Source organism: Clarias gariepinus, chromosome 4 (genome assembly GCF_024256425.1).
Source record: "Clarias gariepinus isolate MV-2021 ecotype Netherlands chromosome 4, CGAR_prim_01v2, whole genome shotgun sequence".
In the NCBI taxonomy this organism is placed as follows: domain Eukaryota; kingdom Metazoa; phylum Chordata; class Actinopteri; order Siluriformes; family Clariidae; genus Clarias; species Clarias gariepinus.
The window spans coordinates 30452890-30475756 of record NC_071103.1 but is presented as its reverse complement, the minus strand read 5'-3'; the positions used below and the strand labels follow the sequence as shown (position 1 = coordinate 30475756).

At 37.5% G+C, this 22867-nt stretch overlaps 1 protein-coding gene across 1 annotated transcript in view; it reads left to right on the top strand.

Annotated features, from left to right (window-relative positions):
- Positions 1 to 22867, top strand: part of scn5lab (sodium channel, voltage gated, type V-like, alpha b) — a 125218-nt gene that overhangs the window by 47270 nt on the left and 55081 nt on the right. The window contains exons 10-16 of the mRNA XM_053493853.1: positions 53 to 250; positions 555 to 731; positions 1174 to 1524; positions 4489 to 4588; positions 10408 to 10646; positions 18602 to 18775; positions 20425 to 20781. Of these exons, the coding sequence (XP_053349828.1) occupies positions 53 to 250; positions 555 to 731; positions 1174 to 1524; positions 4489 to 4588; positions 10408 to 10646; positions 18602 to 18775; positions 20425 to 20781 (1596 nt within the window). The remainder of the gene's footprint in view (positions 1 to 52; positions 251 to 554; positions 732 to 1173; positions 1525 to 4488; positions 4589 to 10407; positions 10647 to 18601; positions 18776 to 20424; positions 20782 to 22867) is intronic.

Below are 22867 nucleotides of genomic sequence, written 5' to 3'. Positions count from 1 at the left end.
TCTAAATAATATTTATACTCAAACCAAATCCTGACTAAAATTCTTTGGTTAGACGCTACGGTCTGCAGGAAAGACCTACATGGTGTTCTTTGTGGTGGTGATCTTCCTGGGCTCCTTTTACCTGGTGAATCTGATCCTGGCAGTTGTAGCTATGGCCTATGAAGAGCAGAACCAAGCTACTCTTGCTGAGGCAATGCAGAAAGAGAAAGAATTTCAGCTCGCCATGGAACAGCTAAAGAAAGAACAGCATGTATGTGTGCATGTGATTTGTAATGGTAATCTTCCTTGAAGTTAATTTGTTGATTTGTTTTATTGAAATTTGCTGTTCTTCATAAGACATCATTTTTCAGTTTCGTTTTCGTTCCTAAGCTATTCATCAGATTTAGAACTGATTTCTGGTAGGGTTTTAATCCAGACATCCGAAACTGACAACTGTAATCCTGAATAATACAGGATACATAAAGAAAATTCTTTGATTTTCTTCTCTTTGTGTTTACACGCCTCAGTCTTCACAGCTTGACAATTCACCTCTCTTATCACGCCATGCCTTACAGGCAGCTCACAAATCTCAGGAGACTGAGTCAGTGTTGGCTCCTGACCTGTCTCCCTTGGCTCCTCAAGAAGACAAAGAGCAGAAGAACCGGAAGAAAAGCCTGAGGCCACTTTCAGAAGAGATGGAGAACGATGGTGATGAAAAGTCACCAAAGCAAGATATTTTAGAGGGAACAAAGGTAGATTGTCTCTTTAATAAAGCTGATAAAACTTATCAAAATCTCTTTGAAATGTGAAACAAAACAATGTGCGGAGGGGGGAAAAAAGCAAGATTATTGTGAAGTTTTTATTTTATTTTTCTGACTAAACTTATATGGAAAGATACTGTACAAAGGCTAACACTACAATTAGAGGCTTGGTGAGTGTTTATAGCTTTTTCTTGCTTTAATGATGTTCAACCAGATTGTCCTTGCCTTTTAAAACATTGAACAATTTCTCAAAAAGAGTTGGTGAGTAAAATGATCATTTGGCATTTAAGAAATATTAAATATACTGATAATTAAGTCAATGACTAAAATACAGTGTAGCACCTCATAGCGACAAACTTCTCTTAGAAAGAACTCACTTGCTATTTAGGTGATGCAGAAAGCAGTTTCAGATGATTCTGTTCTATGTTTTTAGCAGCCACATGCTTTGGTGGTGCGGACCTTGTCCACATGGACCAAACGGGAAAGCCAGGCTAGTATCTTTAACTTCCGACTGCGGAACAAAGAATCTGAAGCAGACGCTGATGACGAATTTAGCAATCAAGGCGATGTCGAGAGTCGCCCTGGTTCTATCGTCTTGCCCTGGCAAAGGAGACGGATAAGCGGACAAAGTACGAGCAGTCATGGCTCTCAGGTCTTCTACCCCAGCCTCAATATCAACGGAAAGCTGTTTGTTGCTATCGATCAGAATGGCATCTCGAGTCCAGGACCTCTGACCCCTCTACCGTTACCCGCATGCACCATGGAGAAGGTCAAAGAACGTAGTGTGAGTACTTATGTTGTTTTAATGGAAATTTCATGTCATCTCATCAACTGAGGTAAAATTCAGCCTTATGGCCTTTAAACTGGCCCTATTACCATCAAATAATCAGTCAGTTTTGTTCTGTTGGCTGATTTTCCCATGTTTACAACAGAGCATTTAAAACTCTGTCTTCTGTCATCTTAGTGTGTAAGCGCTCACCTCTGTTTTGCTGTGGAGCATCACAGACATTTTATGTGATTATAAACTAAACAGATTAGCCTTATGCTTGTCTCGCTACAACACGTAGCTATCAAAAATCTGACTGAAACATGACATTCACTGTGTGGAATTTTCACTTAAATATACCACGGTTTAAATACTGTATACAAAGACCACCACATATATGCACAGCTTGATTTTTGTTAATATGGACCGTTTGCCAATATATGGCAGAAGCATCATTAACTGATGTTATGCTACTATGTATTTTATTTGATAATTATTGTATGTTCAATGTGAAACTTATTCAAAAGAGAAACAAGCATGTGAAGGTAATAAGGATATTAGTTTGCAGAAGCTTCAGTTTTTAGGGTGTACAATCCCTTGTTCCACACACCAAGTAGTGCTCTTGGAACACATTTGGGATGAACTAGAGTGGAAACTGCACCACAGGGCTCAGTACCCAGCATGCTCTAATGGTCTTGTTGGAAAACCTTTACAGAAAGGTGGAGATTAAAATAGAACAGCAAAAAAACAGCAAATAGGGGCTAAATCTGGAACAGCATGTTCAAAAATCACATGCGTATACAATGGTCAGTGTCGTTCACAAACTTTTGGCCCAATAGTGTGTCATTGAAGACTTAAAAATAAGGTAGAAATTGCCCATGTCATATCCAGGAAAAAAGATTTCCCAGAATTCAGCCTGCAACATTTGAAGGGTTTTCGGAAATTGCCACAGACAACAATAGACTCTTTCTTTGTATCATCCCTTAACATTTTAAGCAAATTTACATTTTCCATCTCCAAATTTCCCACAAGTGGTTTCGTCATGTTATTATGAGCTAGAAAATAAAGAATAAAAACTTTAGCTCTTTGGAGCTCGGAAAAGATATAATATAATATAATATAATATAATATAATATAATATAATATAATATAATATAATACAGTGTTAAAATGTATTAGGCAGTTTAAGACGATGTGTAGAGAGATCTGTATCGTACTGTATGTATACATTTCAAGGAACACAAACATTATATAATATTTTTTTATTTTTATATTTTATGTTTCTCTCTCTGATCTAAACGAAATCCCAAATTTTATTGAGGGCTGAAAACATTATTGTTGAAGGACAATAAAGGCCAGACCTTAATGGTTTTCTTAATGAATTGGAATTTATTGACCTCCTTTAAGGGCACTGTGTATCTAATGCTTCTGCAAATAAAAGTAGATCATTGATGAGACCTTTGTTGCTTTGATAATACTTTAACTCATTATTTGACATCAATTATCAGCATTCTGCAAATAATTCTACTACAAACAAATTTAAGGTTATTGCTTTTGAATAAATAAACTTTCTGTTTTAAGAGCAAACAGACCTGTATTGAGACACCAAAATATGAACAACAGTGTAAATGGACGCATAGAGTATGACATGCTTTCAGCTTGTATATATATATATACTTGTATATTGTATATATATATATATATATATATATCAGCGAGTATATATATATATATATATATATATATATATATATATATATATATACTGTCTATACAGTATATACAGTATATATAGTAGTTAATTATACATTTGATTAAATAGTAATTCATTTGAATAAAGTGCTAAAGTAAACTCGGACGCTATTTCGAAAGGATTAGGAATAAGGGCCTTTTATAATACCTTGAGCATCTAAACAGGCTTGTAAACAGGCTTTTAATCAGTGAGTAGGACATTAGCATGTAGTACTGGTTTAGATAAGTGGTAATGCATTTACATCAAGAAGCACTGATGTGAAGGATTGGAAGTTGTTTCTTCTGCAAGGAAAAAGTCTTGAATGGCTCACAGGTTAATCAGGAGTTCTCAGGAGACCTGACAACCTCATCCCTATCTGATAGAAATGAGCCGGGGGAGGGAGTGAGGATACACTGTTGTCTTGACGATGCAGCCATGGTAACATAGCAACAGTTGAATAGGAGTTGTGGAGTCTCGCCGCACACACATTGTCTTTCACACACACATACACACACAAACACACAGGAGAAAGGACCACTTTTTTTTTTTTCCTCCAAAATAGCCTGCGTGGGCGTTCTCGTTGCCAGTGACAAAGTGACTTTGCGTCATACCTTTGATTACCTGGGGTCAAATAAATTTGAAATAATCGGCGAGTCCCTGCTTAAAACAAGCACTAATATAATTGATACTGAATCTCTTACAATTAATCAAAGATACCCACAGTGTTACTGCATGGATATTGTTTTTTTTTTCAAAACACTACTTACTGATTTCCCTTTCACTAGTGTTAAAACACACACACACACACACACACGGTACACAGACTAAGTAGAAGCACTGTATCAGTAGGAAACCTCTCTAATTGACCAGAGAAGCTGTTTGTCATTTTCAGGTTTTTATTTCATCTTCGATTAAATGGTGCTTGTCTTAAAGCAGAATAATTCATGAACTCATTATAGGTCTGCAGTAGCGTGTGCTCCTTTTTTTTTACTTATTTTTTTAAGACAACCAAACTGGTCTAAAGTGTATAAATGTGTATTGAAAATGCATCTAATTTAATAGAATTCTCATGAATATATATATTATATACAATAATATGCCTAGAATTGCTTCTATGATGAGGAAAAATCATGCACAGTAAGTTTTCCACGACTAAAGCAGGTACAACAAAGTGGAAAGTAAAATGCAGACTTTTGTTGTTTTGTAAACTCTGACATTCACATGACCATAGTCCTTTTTGCCTTCTACAGGGATCAAACGAGCTGAACAGTACGCTCCTCCCACAGCTCTCCCTGGAGGGCCGAGACAGGGCGCTAAGTGCTGCTAGCTACCTCACTGACGCCATGGAGGGTAAGATACGCCGAGTGGAAATTATTGCTTCTCAGAACTAGTCGGCAGTCGAATTCCACAGACACTTCACAAAGGCTTTGCGTGACACGGTATACGAAATCTGCAATTTCAAACGATTTTCCTAGCGTCTCACATTCGCATTTGTGTACTTAAGATAATCACTTCTGAAAAAAGCACATTTTTGATTTTTTACTTGACTGGACATGCTGATGAATCCATGCTTATCTCACCTATTTTGGCACTGCAAGCATCCGTATTAAACATCTTACCGCTATAGATTTAAAATGTCAGCTCTGCCTTTTGGAGCGTGTGAGGACAGAAGGGCACCTCCATCTGCTCCCTCTTAAGGCGCTCCCTTGAGACTCCAGTCTCTGTTGTTTTCAAGAGTGAGGTGTTATCCTCCATAAACCCGATTAATCATGAAACAGCCTGTTTGCTGCATCATCAGGACTTCACAAGAGGTCTTTCCCTCAATGTAGCTGATCTGCTCTGCTCTGCTCTGCATTGAGAACCAATTTAAACTACCTCTCAAAAACCACCAGGACCCAAGTTATGTAGATAAAGCCGAGAGCTAGTTTACTGAAAAAGACAAGAAAAAAAGGTGAGAGCATTAATTTCACCCATGAACAGGTTTCCTTCTGCTTCGCTCGCATAAAAATGTTCTCACTCAATCAAAATGATTCGGGTTGTGCTCAAGATTACAGTCATAATGAGAAATTTACGCGCATGCATTCTCAGTTTCCTTCTATCTGCTGTTGAGATCAATCAGAATAGGAATACTCCTCTGACCGATGAGTGTACTTCTTTTATTTATTTAGGCAAACTGCAGGTTGACAGGCCAAGCTTTATAGACATAACCTCACATCTAGAATGTTAGGTAGGAATTTGGCAGATGGACTAGTACATTTAAATGATTAGTCTTATGCAAAAATGATTTTGGATGTAACCTTGAAGCATTGATCGCTGCCTCCCAGTCTGCTGTGGTAAAACTATTAGTTGTGCAAGCATTAATTATGCTGCTTGTACCTGGGTTTATGCATTATGTAAAGCTCTTCCCTGCAATTTCACTACCATAAAGTTCTCCTGGGCATTTTGACATAATGAAGAACAACCTTCTAATACAATTAGAAGGCTAAATCAGTAATTGGCAAGTCTTTATCTGCTTATTGGTCTATTTCATACCAAGCTGTATTAATCTGGGACTTAGCAACTAACCGTTGAAAGGCGTTGTATAAATTCTAAGTGAATCTTTTCACACTTTCAGAAAAAAGATTTTCTTACTATGGCAAATCTTTACAATATTTTTTTTTTAATACAAGTGATACAACTGTTTTTTAAAACAGTGAGCTTGTCCAAAATTATAAAATTGGCTTTCATTCTTCAGCTAGCTATCTAATAAGCACAACGTGATCACTATATCTCAGAGAGCTGCTCAGTGGATTCATTAATGCGTCTAAAACTACCTCGCCAACAAAATAAACAAATGATATGCATTTCTAGTACAGCTGTTGAATTCTCAGAAGGTGTTGATTACTTTATTTTATAAGAGTGCGGCTTGAACTGTGCCCTCCCGCTGTAAGGCAAATCAGAGGTTTATTTTAACGCACTCTAATATGTTTCTATAGTAACATCTTACACAGACTCTTATGGCAAACCTTCCACATGGTAAAAACCGAGCTGGTGACATTTTCATTCAAGAGATGTTTATTTAACATTTTTGGAAAAAGTCTCCAGCGCCTGTGCATAAGAGCTCAGAGAATTCTTTCACATTTTGTGCCACTGTAATGTCTGATCTCAGGGTTGAAGGCGCTGTGTGGTCAGTAACATGACAAGTTGCATTCTTTGTATTATTAACCTCGAGAGCGGGGGGGGGGTCGGAGGGAAAAAAAAACAGGCTGGTGAGGAAACAGCTGTTTATAAGGAACGGCTGTAATGATAACAGATGAAAGTCACATCGATCAGTGATAACATTAAAACACAAATCATTAAGCCCAATATTGTGTAGGTTCACCGTGTGCCGACCGGGTCAGCTCTGGCCTCTCGGGGCATGACTCGACAAGACCTTTTGGGGGTGTGCTGTGGTGTCTGGCACCAGGGCGTTAGCGGCAGATGATTTAGGTGCTGTGGGTTGCGGGGTGGGACCTCCATGGATCAAATTTGATGTCAGGCGCATCCCATGGGTGCTCAATTGGATTGAGATCTGGAGGATTTGAAGGCCGGATGAACAACCTTGAACTCTTTGCCTGCTAAGCCTCATACACAGCAGGCTGTGATGCCCCTGAACGTTCTGAGACTTTTCTGATTTTGTTTTAGAATTTGTTCGACATAAGCTTTTCTGCAGAAACAGACTAGCTTTTGCTCCCTACAGGCATAAATGAGCCTTGGATGTATATAATTTATAATCAATATCATTTAATTCACCTGGCAGTGGTGAATGATGTTGCTGATTGGGGTATAGTATATTCTCGTTTAATAAATGTAAAATCTGTTAGTGTTGGTAGATTGTTGGGTGGAGTATAAACAACTTTGTGGTGCTAACAGTAACTCTGTTTATTATATTATTATAACAGCAATCCTGAGATTTTTTTTTACACATTTTACTTATATCCTCCATACCTATACATTGCACATCCGTGAGCCTAAAATAGGAAACGATTGTGCAATACTGATTAGGTTTTAGCATTATTTTAAATTTTTTTGTTTTTGTTTTTAACATTCTGGTATCAATGACATGGTGTCAGAGTCAGATGATATTTTTTCAAATTACTAATAAGAATGATAGAGACTAGTAACATTTTCATTCATTTAAATGTGTATCCATTTCAGATTACCTGAAGATGTATACCAGACTGAGAATGAAATTTAAATATGTGATAAAGTCTCTACAAAGAAAGTTTTGTGTCTGAGCAAAACAAATCCGTGTGTGAGAAGGAAGCATTGAAATGCATGCATGTACAGAACGTTTATGTGAACAACAAAGCAGATTTGTGAGAGCAGACAAAATCCTGGCTTTAAAAAGATGTTAAATGCACATTTAAAAACTTTTTACCAAGCGATATGAACTAATTAAGTTGTCTCCAGAATTGTAAGAGATTTAACGTTTGCAAAATATCTGATACATCTAGGCATTCTTTTTTCCGAAGCCATACTTCATCAGACTGAGAAAGTGCTTGTCCGCCCACCTGGTGTCGAAGTGGAGTGGGTGCAGGAATGTTCTGTCTCTCATAATATTAGACAGCCAGTATTTAATTACTGATATTCTGTGACACGCAGAAATGTGAAGCTTCAAAATTGTGGATATTAAAACAATTAGGCTGTTAAAAAAAACAAAAAAAACAACAACTTTGGAATAAATGCACAATTGCGATATTCGGACAGAAAACAGAGCAGATTCTTTACTAAACCAATTTATTAAAGCAGAGCAGAAGACATGAGAAATGATACATATAGATATTTGTAATCTTCGGGATTGGACAGGAATACTAGACAGATTGCTCTCTTTCTTTCGGGAATGATGAAGCATTTCATGGTTTCACACGTATTAATTAGTAGGAAAATTGTCCTATATAGTTAAGATTCTAAAATGTATTTCGTATTTTAAGGCAAATAAGTTATTTGTCTTTTCCGAAGTATAATAACATGTTTAATATCAGTCTCAAGTATAAATCCTATGGTCAACAATTGTGGATTTGTCAGCAGAAAAGTTGCTTACAAAAGGACAAAAAGGGCCAATTTTAGGTGTGCTAGCATGAGAAAATGCCAATCCTCATTATCACTGATACAAAAGCTGACATGGCAAGACACAGTAAAGCCAAGTATAGTATGAGCATGGCTTGGATTTGTCACATGACTGAATCTGCGATAATTATTTCATAATTAACAATATTGCTATTACGTCAGCTCTTCGTTAAGGTCAAAATGACAGTCGCTCACATGGTGTTCACTGTGTTTCTGTTCTGTTTATGCTTAAATCCTTGCAAAGTGGGATCATTTACAGTTGACTATTGTTAGCTACTTTTAGAAATTCGCTCACCCAGAAAAAGCTGGAAAATCTAATCTTCTATTTACATTTTTGTCCTGAGCAGAAGTGAGACGGCCACTGTGTTCAGTGATTGGTAAATTTTCTTGCGGAGTGGATGAAATGGAGTCTGACAGGGTGGCTGCACTCGCAGTGGAGAATGACACGACCACAAACACATCTGAGGAGATAGCTCGCACATTAGTCCTCCCAAGTCAAGGAAATGGACGTGCTGTCTGTCTTTATCACATTCCTCATTAGAAACGATGCATGTGCTGGAGCACCCTCTCCCACAGCACAGCCCTGCCCACTCAATATGTTCACATTTTATGATAAACAATAAAAATGCTGACCTTTTTTTTCCCCTAGAGGTCTCATAAACACATCATACTTTTATCACTTATTATATTTATTTGTATGTTGTGAAATCGCTGCAAAAATAGTTCATCGCTGTTATCACTCACACTGTAGCAGCTATGTATAACAGTCACCGTATTCTGCTTTCTCAGTTAAAGTTAATAAAAAAATGCAACTTGTCATGTTAATGAATAAACACAAAGGCATTCCAATGGGACAGAATGGATAGACCATTACAAAGGATTGACACTGAAGACCCCTTTGCATAAATGTTAAAGAAACATTCTTGCCAAAAAAATAATAGATTCACTATAACACTATACACGTTCTACACGCTCAGGTGTTCTGCTCGTTGAAGGCCTTCGAGAACATCCATAACTTTCGGCAGATTCTTTACCATCTTTGAAGTTTTTGTGTCTCGGTTTCATTTCACACTCATCACATCGCCCCCAAAAGCCTTCTGAATCATCCAAATAGTTTCCGCGAAGGAATGTTCAAGCTTAACACAAAATTTGACGTAGATTCTTTGCTCTGCTCACTTAGTCATTTTGAATGTGACGGCCACACAGTACACACGCACACTCAATGGCGTTTGGCCTCCACTGATTACAACAGTCATGTCGTCAATGTTCACGCATGTGCATTCCAGTCCACGCTGACATCGATGTCGCACAAACCGGTCTCATTATATATATATGACATTCTTAAACCCAGCATCAATTGTGTTTTAAAATTTCAATCAATTGATACTAACCTGATTTTGGGATTACAACTGGCCTTGCTATCAGGGTTGCTCTTAGTGAAATTGAAATTAATCAACACATGTTGCCATCCATTTATAAAAGTGTGTTACCAAATGCTGGTAGAAAGATTGCATCAGGTCTGTGTGAATACTAGAACCCATCTTTCAGCCTCACTTATTTAATTTGCCAAATAACCACCACAAACATTAATTAAGGCATTAGATCGAGTCGATTTCTGTACCATTTGTCAGGAGTACAGTTGGACTAAATGTTGTTTAATGCTGATAAGATTTTCGTCTTGCTTGGTTTATTATTTAAGAATTGCCTACTAATAGCATTTGATTTGGTAACTAATGCTCTAAATAATACTGATTATGGCAACTTGAGAGCAATCTAGCTTTTCATTACATCACTGCCTCAATAAATGTGTTTTCCATTAAGCAGTCTCCTAAATCCAGTCTAATCCCAGTCTTGTTCGGGATAATTGACTGACCATGAAAAGTGGATCAATAATGATGCGACTGCTCAATTTACTCATGCTATAGTGACATAAACTGCAACCAAGCTAGAGATTGTTTGTCATGGCAGTTGTGAGTAAACCTTTAGTAGATTTTATGGTAGAACTTATACAATCAATCAATGTTTATGTTATAGATATAAAGCACTTTAGTAAAAGTAACCTGTATGTTGTTTGTGGACAGAGTTGGAGGAGGCCCATCAGAAATGTCATCCTTGCTGGTACACTTTTGCCCACAAGTATCTGGTGTGGACTTGCTGCCCCAGCTGGCTTAAACTAAAAGAGTGGGTCAAGATCATGGTGATGGATCCTTTTCTAGACCTGGCGATCACCATTTGCATCGTGCTCAACACCCTCTTCATGGCCTTGGAGCATTACCCCATGACAGACGACTTCAACAAGATGCTTTCTGTAGGCAACCTGGTGAGTAGGAGTCGGTTCGAATATTAGCTTACATACTGTAGCAGGGGCAGTCATGGTGAGACAAAACCGGGTTGTTTGTTAGATTAGAATAAAAAGAAAACTTTAGAAGGTCTTTCTATTGAAAGCTTAAAAAATATGCTTCCTTTTCTGTCCCTGAAGAATGTTTCCACTATGACTTGTCATGATAAAAGGACGTTCTCACCTCTCCTGCAGCTTGCTCGTTATATACAGCGCTACAATTGGTGCAACATGCAAGAGCAGCATTTCTGGAAGTCTGTTGTTCATTATGGAAGACAAAGCGATTGTAAGAGACAGGCTTGTTTCCTTGGAAGGCATAAAAAAAAACACACACACACACATACACAAAGAAAAAACCCAGACAATATGTCTGACGGAAGTTAGGTCAGGGAGGAGAATTTCAAATGGTCTTTACAGAGTATGTATGCATAACTTTTTTTAGTATAAAAATATATGATGCTTTTTGTTTCAGTATGTAGCGTCAAATAAATCCAACAGGGATTAACATTTTGGGAAATTCATCTGTAATATCTTTGTAAATAGCAATAGACGTGAACATCTATGCAGGTCATAAAGAAATGATTATGATTATTATTATTACTACCGATGGTTGTCATTCCACTTAATTAAATAAGTGGATTTTTGGAAATTGAGACGAAATGGACACGTATAACACAATCTCACATACATAGATGTAGGATTTAAGAAATCAAAATAATGACATGATCAATCCTTCTTCAAATCTGCTCCAAACTTTCAGCCATTGTGGTGCTTATGAGTGGACAAAAAAATGGTACAATTTTACCATTCTCATTAACAAGTTAAGGGAAGGAATGTTATACATGCAGTTTATTCAAAACTTAGACTCTTGACTTTTCACTATGGAAAAAAAAAAAAACTTGGGTACAAATGAAGCCACTGTGTGTGTGATACATTATGCAATGCAAGCAAGCAACATCCATCCATGTCACCATTCCTTTGTTCTCTGTATTACACTCTTGCCGTGTACCTCCGCTTCTTGTGAGAAGATGGTCTGTATTATGTCTTGGAGAGAGGAGAGAGTCATGTCAGGACAGCAGCGCTCACTCGAATCAATATGCCTCACTTCACTGTGGAAGCTGGTGTTTATCAAGCTGTAGAAGTGATGCAGTTTCCTCAACAGTGGCGTCAAGGGAGGAATATATTGGGTGACAGAACCTGCATGTGAAAATATATGCATCATCCCAGGGTGGTCGAAATCGTTATTTTTGCATGGATTATGCTGAGATCGACTCAGTCTCACCTCTGGTTTAGCACCAGGAACAGCCTGTCCTGACCATAGCTGCTTTGTAGATGTAATCGTATTAAAAACACAGTAGAAGTGCTCGGTGGAGAGTACATTATTTGGCACTTCCATCACATGATGGATAACAGAATTGTTAGTTGAAGGTTTTCCTCCCTACAGATTTTCTAATTCAGGGATAAAAGTAAGATTTTTTTTTTCACTTTAATATTACAAGGTTCTGTCTGACAAAATGGTTCATATGTGGTACTTGTTTTACACAGAGTTGTTGGTGTAATACCTTCAGACCCCCGCATAAGCCTGGTATTAGGATGTTCTGTCTGGTGAAAGAAATGTTTTAAGATATACAGTAGGGCAGAGATCTTTAGCTCCAGTCCAGCACAGTTTGTAAATTACCAACAGCTAATCAGATGTTAATTAACAGATTAGTTGTATCCACTGTGGTTGAATAGACAATTCACCAAACTGTGCAGGATACTGGCGCACTAGCACTGGAGTTGAGGACGATTCTATGGTGTCAAAGTTTTGACATTCAACTTAGCAATACTTCTCGAAGTGGGACCTCAGACGTCAGCCAAACCTAGCCGATCATACATGGTATTTTTATTTTTCATTTTAATTGCATTTAATTTTGACAGGAAATCACAATCCATCATCATCCAAGTTATTCTGTTTATTATTGAGTTTTTATGCTTATTAGCTGTTGGACTGATGGCTTAAATCCAATATCAAGTCAGCATGAAAAAGAATGTCAGATTCAACTTAATGTGTTCTGGAAATATGCATGTTACTGAATTCTACAGTATATATATACTGTACAGTAAATGATACATTTAGGAAGGAAAAAAAAACAAAGCTTAGATTCTGTCTGAGTGTTTTTTTATTATGCATTCTTCTGTCTCCTAATAAGTTTCTTTCTCATTCGGCTTGCATCATTGAAGCTTTGAGTCTGCTCTTATCTGTCAGAGTGTAAATGGAACATGGATCTTAATTGGGCATGGTTACTTATGTGGTGCATTTATACTGAGTGATGATTGACTTGCACATAGAACCTTAGAATACTCTGGTGCTAATAAAGTTTATAGCCATGAACTTTTGACTGAAACAACTTTGCATTTTTGTAAAAAATAAAAAATAAAAAATACTGGATGATACTGTGGCGGAATTCTTGCTAGTTAATTATGATCTTCACACAAAGAATGCCACATAAACAGTCAAAAGCCTAATTATTTTAGTTTGTGCTTAAAAGAGTTAGTAATTATAAGGGTAACCTTAAAAGCAACACATAAATTAGATTAGAATTCATTTTTCTTTTTTTAGAGAAAAAAGCTAGAATACTTGCATTGAACAAAAAAGAGATAATGTAGAATGTTCAGTGTTCTTATATGTAATTGGGTGTTGTGTGGGTGCTGATTCACCACAGTTGGTGCTGCTCAGACAGAACGTCACAGAGGATCTCTCCTCATATTGCTTTAATTAAGTTCTATTGTTGATGCAAAAACAAATCACCCAGACTATTGTCTTAAAAATCTTGCTTTCATCTACGTGAAAAACACACTTTTTTATGAGATCACAAGTAACGCTTGTAAGACTCTTCGTGTCTAAATGTAGTACAGTACAAGCACTGCTTATGACATCAGAACAAGTGTTTTTTTTCTGTGAGACGTCCTGTATATGCTAGTCTCCTGGATAAAGAGCTGGAAAGACCGTATGGTAGGCAGCATTGAGTCAGCCTTTCAATGAGTCATGCATGCCAGAGTGTGCAGTTGTCCAGATAACGTTTTACTAACCCCTGAGACATGCTTTGTTTTGTCTGAGTGTCTGAGGTCAGGTTTGCTTATAAGCTTCAAAAACGTCAGAATATGTGCCGAAAGTGTGATTTTAGCAGCAGCAGCCCTCTAATAAACAACATAACAAAGTGAAGCTTACTACTCTTAAATTTTGTCATTTTCGAGGGATAAGGAATAGTCAAAGATACACAGTGTAGGAATAATGCCAAAGTAATCTAGTGTTTAGTTTAAGCGTCGCCTGAGTTTTTTTCCCCCATTAATCCTGCCTACTCTAAAAGTGAGAACAAAAGTGCTTTCACATATGCAGTGTTTTGTCTGTTTGGTTTTCACTTTAGTGCAGTTCATTTCAGCAGATAGCACAATAATCACACTTGGGTGAAGAGGAGCAAACCAACTGGTCCTAGACCAAACACGCTTGAATTGCAGTGAGAAACCGTTAAAACCTGAAGCAACTTTACTGCATGAAGTGAAATAAATATGGTGTGTTTTTTTTATATGTCGATGCTAAAAGTTGCTGAATTGCGTAAGAAAGGACAGCGCTGTAGCTTTATAAAAATGTAGTAAGTTTTGGACTGATAAACAAAAAAGGGAAAATAAAAATAAGAATTAACAAAAAAAGGCTAAAACTAGTAATTTAGTATATAATTACAGTAGCTAGTAATTTATTGACAGTAATAATGTTCTCTATGTCAAGTTATTTATGACTTTTGTTTTTAAATAGGGGTGTCAATGTACGCTGAAGTCTCGGTTCAGTGTGTACCCTTTGTGGTACACTAAAGTAAAAAAAAAAAAAAAATTTCTAATAATTTATTATGAATGTGCAAATTTATAAACTTGTACAAACTTGTTAACATTGCCAAACTGGCCATATTTCCCTGAACACATAAGGAATTCACTCAAAGGAACAAAAGTTTGTTCTTTAAAACATTTTTTTAGTTGTTTAAGAATAGTAATTGAAATATCACAAATAATATGAATGTTTTGTTAAAACTAATACACTAAACCTAAGAAAGAAAATATACATAACACAGTCAAGTTAGTTACGAAGCATGTTGCTAAACAAACCCGAAATTGGGCTTTTCATCTGTCACACATACCAAAGTTGGAAATTACATAATTATGACTGGCGAATTATCGCTTAGAATGAAATGCTAAATTATATGTTAAGTAATTCCCTGTAGAAATTCCTTATCTCCGAAGTCATATTTGAATAGTTTTCATCAAATCCTCAGTGACGTGCTGCCTGCTTGGTTTACTTGAATCAACCAATTAATGGAGAAAATCACCCAGCACAAGATAAACCTAGACAGTAATCACTCAGATCATACCGAGCCCCTAATTGGATATCCCATACCCAAGGTACAGATGTGTACGTTATACCCCTAAAGTTTATATATGTACTTGCTATAGTTTTACTTTGTGTGTTTTTTTTTTTTTTTGGTTCATTACACTGTTTAATGTATGAAACAAAAATAAAAAAGCAAACAAACCAAATATATTAATTTGGGCTGTCTTTATTAACGTGTTAACACAAGCAGTTAATCTAGGAATTTTAGCACGTTATTAGTTTTTTTATGCAAATTAATCGAATGACCAAGTTTGACCCTAATGGCTTTCCATAATCATATCACCAGGTGTTCTGAGGTGTATAAGTTTCATTTAAAAAGAAGTTTGAATAAAACCAAAGTTGTGTGCTCAAGCTACCTTCAAGGGGAACTATTTTTACGAGAATACATTAAATGTAAGACACTGAAAAAAAAAAGCTATGAAAGTGAGGCAGTTTGCAGAAATGACTTTTATTGCTCTTACTGGAGACCACAGGACGTGTGTTAGTAATTATAACTACCTCTGTGTAACAGCACACCTAATCAGTGGCAAATGGCAACTGCACTCATTCACTCTGGGTGTGTTAAAAACACAAGAAAGACATTTTGCCGAAGCATGTGCTTGCCAAGTGCGCTAGCCAAGTTAAAAATTAAATAACGGACATGGTCCCCACTATAGGAACAAACAGGGCTCACGATATGATTGCTGCCACAAGTAGTCAAACTTTCGTTTGACATTTGTTAATTGTTAATAAACCTTATAAACAAGCTAGGGTGTGTAAAATCTCTTCCCAAACAAGTTATACAGCGACGACAATGGTTCAACAATCAATCAATTAAATTGAATGCAATCTCAAAATCGGTTTGATACCTGTGCTATCTGACACAAAGTAAGACCACACTTAAAAACAGCATCATAAAAATACTAGTAACATATAATAGGTATATAGACACATAAAAAAAAAAGAAAATTCTTATAGAAAGCTTATTGGAAATGTAGAACAGCCTTTTTAACAGAAGCCTAGTCACTCATAATGATCACAATCTTACTGTAAAATGTAAAATGATGCAAGCAAGCCATGACAAAATACAAAACCTTAGTGTTTTTAGGATTAGTGACTCTTCGTCATATTACTGGAGCTGCTAAAGCTTTGTACACTCTGGGGTTGGCTCCTGACGCTTTATTTCTCCTCAGATGAAAGCTGGTTACATTGCAGCTTTTTGGCTGAGCTGTTGTCTTTTGGAATGCCCCATGGTGATACGAAATTTATATTAGAAAGCCCCAAATAATCAAGATGCCCCCTTCTGTAGGAGCTTTTTTTTCCTGTGTAGTATGATAATCGCATTTGGCAGCAGCTCATCAGGGCTAATGAGCAGTATGCTGAGCTAATTACTCTGTGGAGATGGAAATGAGAATACAGCTCCGTTTTGTTGAAAGGTGAGTGTTGACAGTGGCCCACTTGAGGCGATAGAGAACGAGGCTCTAATCCCAGTCACAATGAATCTGCTCGATCATACATCTTTCTTACCTAAGAGTTATGCGCAGCCGCTCTAGTCGCCGTCAGTGCTGTTTACATCCTTCAGAATAAGATGGCCGTCACAGGGTCATGAGAGATGATAGCACAGCAGATTTGCTTTAATGCTTTAACATCTTGAGTCATTATATACTGTACAGGATGATCACTTTTGGGGTGAAAAAGAGTTCAAAGAAATTAAGAGAGATCCCTTTTGGCCAGGTCTTCAGATTAAAGAGGTGAGGCACACAAAGATGACAGACAGAACACACTCAGATGATGTAATGCCGAAACCTGCAGAGCTTCACAAAGGTGAGGCTGGTTGACAGGACCAGCCAGCTTTAAAAGGCCCAGCTCTGGCTGTGATCTTCAGCCTCCCCCAGTGCTTGGGTCACGTATCCTGTGTCACGTTCACAAGCCTTTCTCTGGGCAACAACAACCAGAACGACATCGTCTTCGGGAAAAAGCAACTCCCAAAGCAGACCTGTTAGAGTAGCTGCAGATTTTACTAATGCACTAGCCCTTCCTGTCGAAAGTTCCGATCATTACTTGCTAAAAAGGTAGTTTTAAGAATATGCATAATTACTGTAGCAATGACAAGAATTGTGATTTTTTTTTTTTTTTACCTTGACATGTTTGTTGAACCTAAAACATTAGCCACATCCACCCAATCCATAACCTTTTATGTACAATTTCAATGGTTTATACAAATTGACAAAACACCACTCATCAACAGAGTTTCTTAAATTTAGTTTCATTGGGCCTGGGTTCATACAGTAACTGACAGTTCAGTGGGTCTAAAAATGTCTCTTGTATTTGAATGAGGAGATAAAACACCACATACTGTAGCTACAATAAAACTCCAGTGTAATATTGAGCTGAACTCGACGAAAACTGTCTCAAGGCACTTGTGGCCTTCATACCTGACAAGATTGACATTGTTATTAAGGTGAAGACAGATGTAATTATGTATAAGAACATACACGAATGACATTTATTGCCTGGGAAACTTATAATGCAAATTCAAACTGTAACTGTTCACTCTAACATTAACTGCCTGGGGATGACAGAAAGTCTTACTAATGCTGTTTTTATGTCATTTAAAGCAACTTTTGCACTTCGAACTTTGGGTAATTGCAGTAAAAATTAATTCTGTTTATTGTACTGTAGTTACGTTCTGTCTGGTATGTGGTTTAAGCACAATTAGAACAATAAGCACAAATTTCTCTCCATGAAAAAGCAGTCCCATTAGATGAAAGGACAAATTATACTGTACAAATGTTGAGCTCCATGTACAAATACTTTTTAAAAAATGTAATAAAGCACTCTAACAAACCACAAGTTTCACATAAATGCTAATTAAATGCCTCAGTAGTTACCCTTACCATAGACACTAAAAGTTGAGTTCCACATACCTTCAGGATTTTTTATAATAAGAAAACTTTCCAAATTCTTGCCTGTGGTAATGCCTCTGTATAATATTAAGTAAAGTGCAAAATACTTAACCCAGCTGTCATTCCTTCGTATTTTGCTTCCAAAGAGCCAGATCTTGTACCTTAAAGCAGTCTTAAGGAAAAGCTCTCTACACTTCCTAAAGAACTTTTTAGGCTGTATTTAGGCAGTGACCTAACTTAAGGCATGTCAGATAATAAGGCCGGTGATTAGTGGCGGTGATTAGTGGCGATGATTAGCGGCGGTGATTAGCGGTGGTGATTAGTGGTTGGAAAAGACGAGAGGGGAAATGAGGTTGCTGCTTTTTAAAGGGTATCTTTAGGCAGTTTGCAGTCTGTTACAGTAAAACATTTGTAAATTCATCTATATAATTACTATGTAGGAAATTATGGATGGCTCCAGATTTTTACACAGTACTGTATGTGCTGGATAAAATTATTTTCAAAAGTGTTTCTTTAAGGGGTTATTTACACACATGCTTATATATTTAACTATGAATGTAATAAAACAGCAAGATATACTTTTCTAATTGTGCTGAGTAAAATTGAATTAATTCTTGTTTCTCCATTCACAGGTCTTCACAGGAATCTTTACAGCTGAGATGGTCTTGAAGATTATTGCACTGGACCCATACTACTACTTCCAACAGGGCTGGAACATTTTTGACAGCTTTATCGTTTGTCTCAGCTTGATGGAGCTCGGGCTTTCTAATGTAGAAGGCCTGTCTGTTCTGCGTTCTTTCAGACTGGTAATGTCTTATTTAATAGCCATGTTAAATACTTCAATACTACACCAAACAGAGGCATGAAATAACGCCCAGATGAATTTTACAAGACTCAATCAGTTGATGGAAGTTAAACAGACAAGGTCAGAGTGAACTATTACTCAGGTCTTAGTGCTTTAGTACTATTGGGGTCTTACTCAGAACACATCAGAAGTTCAAAGAAGGCACATACCTTTCTTTTAAAGGAAAGAATGAACAAGTCACACTTACACAATATTTCATTGAACCACTTTTAGCTTGCATTATTGCACACATTCCCAAGGCATTGTTTCGAGACCCTTTCTATCTGAAGTTGCATAGATTTTTGGCCATAGCAATGATAGGAGTGTCAACTAATCCAGCACATCCCAAAGACTTTGAATAAGGTTAGGGTCAGGACACTGTGGTGACCAAGTCATGTGAGAAAATAATTGATGATCCCATAACTTGAGCCCAATGAATCTTGGCATTGTCATCCTGGAATATTCCCATAAAATCAGGGGAGGGAAAAAAAATCAATTGATGTGATAACCTGGTCATTCAGGTCATCAGCTGGCTTCATTTTATTGCCTCATAAAATTGCTGAGGCCCAGACCTGACCAACAGGAGCAAGCCCAGATCATAAGGCCACCCCCAGAGTCTTGTACACTGGGCATTATGCAATGACGGGTGCAACACTTCATGAGCTTATATCGTTACCTTGACCCACCCATTGCTCTGGAATAGAGTCAACCTGAACTGATCAAACAACATTACTTTTTTCATTCAATCTTTATGCTCCCTAGCAAACTAAAACATTTTATTAGCCTTAATAACAAGTGGTTTTCTTATGGCCACACAGCTGTTTAGTCCCAATCCTGTACGTTGTGCAGGTGAAAATGCTTTTATTTTCAGAATATTGAACATTTTTATGATGCTGCACCATCAACCGTTTAAATCATCTCCACTAATGGTAATTTTTTATTTTATTTTTTCTGGACACATTTTTTTCACCATGATTACAGCAGTTGTTTTCTTGATGCAGGCCAATAGTTGGACAGCTGAAAAACAGCAACTTCTTTTCTCCGACCACAGGATAGGTGTTAAGGCAAGGTTGTTTAAGAAAAGGAAAGCTGCTTACTATTGCATCAGTTAGGATTAAACAGTTGTTGCCAGCTAAAACGTATAAATCAATGCAGGAATTATTCAGTCAAAGCATCTTTAATAAGTATTTGCTTATTTATATCCAAATGACAACTTATTTTTTTCCCCTGTACAATAAGACCTGGTTGTAAATTCTCAGGTCATTTAGAAAAACCTTGTTTTTCCCATCCTGTGTGTATTCCCCTTCAGTGAATTGCTTTTTCCTTTGGGTAAATTATATTCATATGAGGTCTGACCTCTGATTCAGCTGAAGAAAGCAGAATAATGGACTTTCAGGTGTCTCCTGTATCACTGAAACAAGGGGTCAGGAATCATAAATACTACATCAAAAACACACTATATTTTCTGGAACCTCTTCATCATGAGGAGGAAAGCTCTTGATATTACATAAAGCAGACTGGCTTAACAGTCACTTCTTTTATTAGCTTTATTCCCAAGACATTATTAAAGACAGGAAAAATTTAATGAAACTCATTTTTCTCCTCTCACAGCTGCGAGTCTTTAAGCTGGCTAAGTCGTGGCCCACCTTGAACACCCTGATAAAGATCATAGGCAACTCCGTGGGAGCCTTAGGGAACCTCACTCTGGTTTTGGCCATCATCGTCTTCATCTTCGCCGTGGTGGGGATGCAGCTGTTTGGGAAGAACTACGAGCTGTGTGTTTGCAAGCTCTCCAAGGATTGTAAATTGCCTCGATGGCACATGAAAGACTTCTTCCACTCCTTTCTAATCGTGTTCCGGGTTCTCTGCGGCGAATGGATCGAGACCATGTGGGATTGTATGGAAGTTGCTGGACAGCCTCTTTGCATCCTGGTCTTCATGCTGGTCATGGTGATTGGGAATCTAGTGGTGAGTCATCCAGCTGTTTTTTTTTTTTTTTACCTTTGTTTTTATCCCACATAAACCAGATGACTGTTGCTGTTGTCTGTACACCGAGTTTAATTGTCCAGTAGAGAAAGCGTGGACCAGGGTTTAGAAGCACAAATTTGGAGAACTCTGTATCTTTTTTTGATGTGCCATCTTGATTTGTAGATATAATTCTTTTCCCTAGGTCAGATCTGTTGGCTCTGTTTGGTCAGTGCAAACACATTCCACCCCTGTTCCCTACTGTCAACAAGCACGGCTATGAGTTAGAACCCTGCAGCATCCCTTGAGCACCATACCCTTTCTACACAGCTTTCATTTTCTCTCCTCATCTCGCTATGTTTCTATTTGTTTCTCTCTGTCTTTCTCTCGGTCTCTCTGGGCTTCTTCTTGGCTTTCTGTCAATCTTACTTGTTGTCACTCTCTTTACTTCTCCCCAATGTGCCTATTCTCCTGCTCTTATCAGACATAGCTTCAGTGCTTTTCCTGGCTAAAGACAGTGGTAGATCCACAGGACTGTTTTTGTAATGGAACAAGTAGAGACATCCCTCTAACTGAAGGGCCTTCTGATAATTCTATGTGTGTGTGAGTGTGTATGCATTCGGTGCTCTATTTTGAACCTCTCCTCAAAGCAACTATTTCAGCATTTCTATAAATGAACATACCGAGTGTGACATTTAAATAGCATTTTAAAATTTGTTGTATCAACGTACTGTATATACAGTATGTCAGACTTTAATTTCATCATGGTTTTCTGATTATTTCTTTCCCCAAAAAAAATTTGATGTTGAACATTGGTTTAAACATTTGTTAAACAGTGGTCTAAACAGATACAAATAAGAAAAGAATGTAAATCAGTTCACAGCCTGGTCTTCATCCCAGTTTGTTCTCATTGTAGCCTCAGATTCCCGCTCTTGCTTGAAAGGAGCTGAACCTAATGTGGTTTTCTGCTGTTGTAGGCTATTCGCCTCATAGTTCAGTGTGTTTTGTATTTTAAGATGATTCCCTGCTGATCATAATTGTAAGGACTTATTATTATTAGACTGGCCTAGCCTTCTCATAATCTGGAATCAGTCTGGCCATTAAAAAGTCTTTTGTGCCAACAGACCTGACACTTACTTAATGTGTGCTTTTTCCCCTCATCATTTCGTGCAAACCCTAGATATTGTTGTGTGTAAACTTTTAAAGGCAAATATTCTTACAATAGTACATATAAGGGGTGATAAATAAGAGAGGAAGCTAGAAAAATGTGATTTGTTGGAAGCAGTAAAAAAGGGCAAAGATGTGACTTTGTCCAAATCAAAATTAGGATGGACAGACAATGGGGTCAGAGCATCTGCAAATCATCAGGTCTTGTGGAGTATCCCTAGTATGTAGTGGGCAATACCTACCAAACATGGTCCAAGAAAGGACAACCAGTAAACCAGTGACAGGGTCATGGGTACCAAAGGCTCACTGATGTCCGTGGAGATCAAAGGCTAGTTTGTCTGGTCCAATCTTATGTAATCTCATGTGTCACGAATTGCTAAAAAAGTTAGTGCTATGATAGAAAGATGTCAGAACACCTGTGCATCAGAGCTTACTGTACACATTATAGAGGTTGAGTAGTCACAGATGAGTCATAGTGTCCACGCTGACCCCTGTCCACTGCTGAAAGTGCCTCCAATAGGCATGTGAGCATCTAAACTGAACCACGAAGAGCATGACAAAAGGTTCAAGGTGTTGACCTGGCTCGCAAATTCAAGCATCTGTGGCATGTGCTGGACAAACAAGCCTGATTCACAGTGGTCCCACCTTGTAACTCACAGTATGTAAAACATCTGCTGCTAATGTTGTGGTGCCTGTTATGACCTACATCATTTTACCCGGATGGTTTTATAAGGTTATAACCTTATGGCCCCACAAAAGTTATAAGAGAGTTCAAAAATTCCAATTGCACATATAAAATATATGTCATGAGATTCGTAAAAAAAAAAAAAAAAGCCTACATGTACTGTATGTAGGCTTACTGTATGTGTGAACTGTACTTCAGGCCTTGTAAAAAAAAAAAAGGGTTGATTACTAGTATGCT